This window comes from Lygodium microphyllum, chromosome 28, assembly GCF_053477565.2.
Source record: "Lygodium microphyllum isolate KBCC chromosome 28, Lygodium_microphyllum_v1.1.10, whole genome shotgun sequence".
Taxonomy (NCBI): Eukaryota; Viridiplantae; Streptophyta; class Polypodiopsida; order Schizaeales; family Lygodiaceae; genus Lygodium; species Lygodium microphyllum.
The window spans coordinates 15,177,654-15,184,022 of record NC_141162.1 but is presented as its reverse complement, the minus strand read 5'-3'; the positions used below and the strand labels follow the sequence as shown (position 1 = coordinate 15,184,022).

General features: G+C 41.2%; 1 protein-coding gene across 1 annotated transcript; it reads left to right on the top strand.

Moving 5' to 3' along the window:
* Positions 1–1,770: 1,770 nt before the first annotated feature.
* Positions 1,771–5,796, top strand: LOC148011192 (lanC-like protein GCL1). Its single transcript, XM_087670577.1, has 6 exons — positions 1,771–2,125; positions 3,281–3,462; positions 3,580–3,691; positions 3,832–3,981; positions 4,111–4,428; positions 4,782–5,796. Exons 1-6 carry the CDS (start codon positions 1,970–1,972, stop codon positions 5,121–5,123), a joined length of 1,260 nt encoding a protein of 419 aa, XP_087526703.1. The 5' UTR covers positions 1,771–1,969; the 3' UTR covers positions 5,124–5,796.
* Positions 5,797–6,369: the final 573 nt, after the last annotated feature.

Genomic DNA, 6,369 nt, shown 5'->3' with positions numbered 1-6,369 from the left:
ATTAGTTTTTAGAAGCATTTCCTTCTTACCTCTATGGTTCACCCCATCCCTTTAATCCCAAGCTTTCCTTACAATGTGTCATAATAAGCCATTGTTGTTTTATTTTGGAGAAAACTAGCATAAAGTGTTCCTTCTCAACTTTTGTGAGATGAAACTCCTCTTGATCTGATTGATCTCTCTCCATGCGACATTCGAATAGTCCCAATGATCCTCCCATCTATTGATGTGTTTGGCCACTATGACATATGTCATCTTCTTATTCTCTCTGAAAGGACACAAGTTATTCTCAAAGGCCTCTCATTGAAGCATGTTGTTTTGTGCAAGTGAGGTCTCACCATGTTTTGTTTCACCTGTACAAAATAAAGTAAGGTGATGTAGGTTACCAACACATGCACCACCTTTTGTAACAAGAGAGTATTATGGGGTTCTTTGATTGTAGAGAGTATGTGGATTTTGGAAGAGAGCATTCCAAGAGTGATAACAAGTTGTCCACCAAACCTTGAAGAGAGCATTCTAAGACTCTAAGAGTGATGACACTTTTACGAGCATTTTTTGGCTAAAGAGCTTTTTAATGGCTCAATAATTATGTATGTTTTTTGTATCTAAACATCAACATCTCACAAAAATGGGAGGCCTTATGGTAATACCTATCACTTGTTTTCCCATGTGATAATGCAATATTCACAAAACATCTACCTTTAAGGTTTTTTTTTTTCTCGGATGGATTTCCAAAAAACTTGTTGAAATTCAAGTTTGTGTTTTATGAAAACAAGCTATTAAAAAAAAGTGTTTTTCCTTTGTTTGTTTAGAAGCCGGTGATAATTCACCTTGTTCCTTTCTTCTATTGAATGGAAAAACACATGTTTCTTGAAGACTTAACTAGCTTGTAGTTTTTTTTATAAAAAAAAGACCGGTATATTGTATGATCAAAAGGGAGTGAAGGATTACATCATAAGTAATGCATCTAGACCAAGGGTCTATAGGGAAGACCCCAACTTTTTACAAAAAAGCTTGAAGATCCGCTGAGATTTCTTTAATTGCGCAATGATAGCAGAAAGTGAAGATTTTAGTGAACTAATTAAATTCGTAGGGGATGACAGATGCTTGCTTTTGAAAATGGCATCGTTTCTACTAGGTAAGAGAGCCAATTGCGAAATGGGTGCCAAAGAGCACACACCTTTGGGTTAGTGATGTTACAAAAAAAGAGGAATATGCTAAGAATCTTGCTTAGGTGTCACACATTGATTTGCCAAAAAGTGTAACATTACTAGCCCTTAAATGTACCCTTACCTCTTGAACTTGTATTTTTTTAATTATATAAAATATTTTAAAAATTAAAAAAATTCAATATTAGACTTGTTCAATTCCTCTTGATATCCCCTACATGCTCATATATTCAAATCTTAAAAAAACTGCAAAAATATAAAATCCTCCTCAAAAATACATCTTTTTTCTTAAGTCTTCTATAGTTGGTCCCCTTAACCTAGACCATGTGATGCTGGATGGCTTGCAGTTACCGTAGGATGAAAAGCAGTGCCACGTAGGATATGCTCCGTGGGCTGGAGAATATGACGTGTTACTGAGGGTGACGTGGATGCGGGAAAAGAGGTCGACAGCCAGGGTTGTCTGACGTGGCAAAAGTGTCACGCGCGGGAGAGAAGACAGCTGGGCCGAGGGGTCTCGCACCCTCTGTCCCTCCACCATCGTCATCAGAAGGCGCAAATTGCAAGAGATCGCTGTCCCTCTCCCTCTCCCTCTCCCTCTCCCTCTCCCACCCCCACCCCCACCCCTCCCCCTCTCCCTCTCCCTTTCTGTCCCTTCAAATCGCAACAAAAATCGCAACGCTGCCATCGCCGTTTCTCGCTCCTCTATTCTTCTACAGGCTTTAATCCTCCATATCTGTCTTTCTCCTCCTCCTGGTTCTCCTTCTCCTTCTCCTTTTCCTTCCCGGCCTTCTCCTTCCGCTGTCATGTCTGAGCGCCTCTTCGAGAACAACCTCACCGATTACCACGATGACGACTGTCCCTCCGACGCCTCTCCTGTGGAGTACAGAACGAACGGCCGACGGTTCAAACTTTCGGATTCTCGCCAACTCCTGTCTGCCGCTACCAGCTTGAAAAATGAGGTATGGCAGTCTTATGCCTTCGACCTCTTACAGTCCCTTGCGTAAAGGCGTTTCCTGTTAAAGCTGTAATTTATAATGGCCGACGTTCCGAATCTCCGGATTGTCGTCAACTCCTGATCTGTGCCGCTAACAGCTTGAAAAATGAGGTGAGGCACCCGTATGCCGTCTACCTCTTAAAATCCCTTGCATAGATGCCTTTTCTTCTACGAGGTTGTGAGCGTCTACTGCATTGTTGTTGCGTATGCGTGATGCGAGTTTCGACCTGGCTAGTGGCTGCTGTTTGAAAGCTAGAATTTGGAGTAGGCGTTCTACTTAGAAAGACAAGGATTGAGAATTCAGCTAGAGTAGTTGTTTCTTCTTAAAAAGACAAAAGGATTGAGAATTTTATCAGGAGACATTCTCAAACCTTGTCTCGAGTCGACGTTTCTTACTGAAGGGACGAGGGCTGAGAATTTATCAGGAGAAACTGGAGAGAGATCGTTACTGAATTCTTTCTGGCCTTTCTTGATTTGAGTTTTCAACAAAACCTGGCTGCTCACTCTAGGCGCGAATTCAGAATAGGCGTTTCTACTCAATTAGAGTCAAGGAAATTTCAGGAGTCATGTGCGCTTGTCGCACGATAACTTCACCTCAGCTCAAATAAGCAAGCTTATGCTTGCTGGGAGGAATGCTGCTCCAGATTCCATCCAAAGAAACGAGTTTAAATAAAGATAGACTTTCATAATTGCGTTATGCATAATAGGTTTCTTACTGGAAACTATAAATTTGGTCCCCTATTTTCAAAGGTTTATTACGGAAAGATTTGATCCTTCTCTTAAGCACAGCCGGAGCCGAAGTCTTGAAATTGGGTTTTGTTTCTTTCTTCAAACGCTTCTTCTTTAGATCTTGCTGAACTTCTTAGCATTCAAAAGGGTAGTGTCTTTCTTTGAATGTTTGATCTCCTGCATGGCTTTCTTAAACGTGACTCTTTGCCAAGCTTCTGACTAGGCTCTAAAAGGTTAGTGTCTACAGGGCTTCATTTAAAGGTGTCGACCAGTGCTTCATTAACCATGTCCAAACTGTTTCATGACTTTTAATTTACTTCATTTCAACATGTTGATCAATGCGCCTTCATTAACCATGTCTAAACTGTTTTGTCACCTTGAAAATTTGAAGGTCCTACAAGCTACCTGGTTTAGAAGAGGAGTGCGAGTACAAGACCCCATGTTGTATACGGGAATGCTTGGGACTGCATTCCTTTGTTTTCGGAGCTATGAAGTTGTGGGAAGCGTGGAGGATCTGACATTGTGCTTGGATATTACAGACAGCTGTGCTGCTGCTGCGGTGTCATTGAAACAGTATAATTCTATATACTGTGTTATATGCATTCATATATGCTGTGCGTAGCTTGGATTTTCAGAAATGATTTGATAAATCTGTTAACTAAAGTTTGTTGTATCCTTTGTTTTTGTTAGGGGAGTGACATTTTTATGTGGGCAAGCTGGTATCTATGCATTGGGAGCAGCAGCTGCTCATTATGCAGGTGACAAACGACGGATGAGATATTACTTGGACCTGTTTAATGAGGTACTTCCGTCTTTCAAAAGCTGAATATATATCTATAAACTATGTGGATCAAATATAGGTGTGAAATGACTAATCAAGCTCGAACTCTAAAAAAATGGCTGTTTAAAGACTGATCAAGCCCGGCCTGCAACTCTGGACAGATTGCCAATGAGACGGCTCTAGCTGTGGGACCAGCACAAGGCGGGTTTGGCATGCCATACGAACTACTTTATGGCAGAGCAGGCTTCCTATGGGCGGCATTGTTTTTAAATAAGTACATTGGAGAGGAGACAGTACCATGGAGCATAACTGTGAGCAGATTAAAGTTGCCATATTCATCCTTGGTTTTGAATGGTGCTTGAAGTATTACTGTCAAGGCCCGGTTGTACTTTTTCTAGATAGGTGTTGAAACCCATTATCTGGCTCTTTTACACATGCAGGGACCTGTTGTAGATGCTATACTTGCAGCAGGGAGAGCGAGTGGATCCAATCACATGTCCTGTCCTCTCATGTATCAATGGCATGGCACAAGATATTGGGGAGCGGCTCATGGCTTGGCAGGAATACTACATGTACTTATGCATTTTCCTTTGAGTAAAGATGATGCAGAAGATGTGAAGGGGACTCTACGATATATGATAAGGAACCGTTTCCATACGGGAAACTACCCCTCAAGCGAGGGACATTTCAAAGATAGGCTAGTTCAATGGTGTCACGGGGCTGCTGGCGTTGGAATGACACTGTGCAAAGCAGCACAGGTACGATTTTTATGCACTCCAGTCACCTAGCAATCGTCAATGTACTTAGATGCTGCCCAAGTGCAGGTCTTATGCTTAATCAGATTGCGCCTGTTCAAATCAACGTTCTGTATGTCCAATCTATGAAACTAACCTACATGATTCTATGAAACTACACCTACATGAGTTTTGGTCTATTGACTCATAACTATTGAATTACTACCCTTACATAAGTGTTGTATTCTCTCAGAACATGCTTCAGGTGTTCCCGCTAGATTGCATGTCCTGTCTAGTAGGTTATCCTTGCAAAAATTTCAGCCCTGCAAGGTATATATCTGTCTTCTGAGTCTGACACGTTTATCTATGTACTCCAGGCGTTTCCGTTAGATGCAGATTTCAAAGAAGCTGCTGTAGATGCAGGGGAAGTTGTGTGGAGACGTGGGCTGCTACGTAAAGTTGGCCTTTGCCATGGGATAAGTGGCAACACCTATACTTTTCTGGCCCTGCACAGGTTAACTGGTGAAAAGAAGCATTTGCACCGGGCAAAGTCCTTCTCCAACTTCTTATATGAGCGTGGACTAGACTTGATATCATCTGGGCAAATGCATGGAGGGGATCATCCATACTCTCTCTTTGAAGGCTTGGCAGGCACCGCCTGCTTGTGGTTGGATATGGTAAGACCTGAGGATGCTAGGTTTCCTGGCTATGAGATCTAAGAACTGCAGATTGCAGTTCTGCAGATACGTTCCAGTATTGGAGTGCTCTTTGATCGACGTTGCTAAGATACACCTCCACAAATGAGCTTCAAATAGCACCTTTACAAATGAGGCCCATATACCATAGTGATACAAGATGAGCTTGGCATACGCAAACGCGTCAGTTATACCACTGTTTCTTAAGGGATCAGCAGGATCGTCAAGATACGGAGCAGTGTGATACCTTGTGTATACATCACAGGGGTACATATCAATGTGGATATTGAATCAGCAAGATGATATTAGGTTGTGAACAGGGATAAAGACACTAACAAGGTCATGTAATTACAAGGGCCTTTTGCCTATACGAAGTGTAGCAAGGAGTGATCACAAGTAAGTCTAGCAGGCGTCTAGGGTTAAAACAAGGGCTCAGTCATATTGTTAGTATTAGTAGGATTGTTGCAAATTATTGAGGCATGTGGATCGGAAACTTTAGAAAAGTGGGCAAGTATTTAGAGGAGTCATGTTTTGGTATGCAAGGATGTGAAGAAGTTTAATTTGTGCTCTAAATTTGTTTTCCCCCCTCATTAGGGATCAAAGTCTTGATGTATTAGTACTTAAAGGATGTGTATTTGCCTAAAGGGGGGGATGTTTCCAAAATGGTTGTGTCAAAAATTGAACTTGCCATGATCCCTCTAAAATAACTACCGTGTTGTGTGTGTTTGTGAATAAATGCAAGCTTTTTAAGTTTAAAGCCCATGCATATGAGAACTCACGTATTCAATCAATGGTCATTTTTAGAAGCGTATAGATATTTTATTATGCCTTTCGGGATGTAGTGTGCAAGACAAATCACATAAAATCAATGGTCATTTTTAGAAGTGAATAGATATTTCATTATGTCTTTGGGGATATGCAATGTACATGGTTAGAACTCGTGCACAACTATAACTCAATGCATACCCAAAGCACTATGTTAGGGTCCTATTGGCATGGTTCTTTTTACACTAGATTTATTGAGCAATAAGTTAATAATGGTCACCATCTTGTGGCAATGGGAATTTCATCCTCATCTTGTAGGGCTTAGAACCCTAACTTAGTCTCTTTAGAGATTTGAGTCCAATCAAAACTTGGACTATCCTCCTTAGACATTGGATTGTTTGAGCCTTTTATAAAGGCGAGCTTGGTTGGTTTATAAGATTACTCTTAAGCTCAGTTTGCTTCCAAAGATTGTGGTTCGGATAATTCATATCTTTTTCAAATCAAG

Coding starts and splice junctions, on each gene's coding strand:
- LOC148011192 (XM_087670577.1), top strand. CDS start 1,970: ATGTCTGAGCGCCTCTTCGAGAACAACCTCACCGATTACCACGATGAC. Junction 2,126..3,280: donor CTACCAGCTTGAAAAATGAG/GTATGGCAGTCT, acceptor GAAAATTTGAAG/GTCCTACAAGCTACCTGGTT. Junction 3,692..3,831: donor ACTTGGACCTGTTTAATGAG/GTACTTCCGTCT, acceptor AACTCTGGACAG/ATTGCCAATGAGACGGCTCT.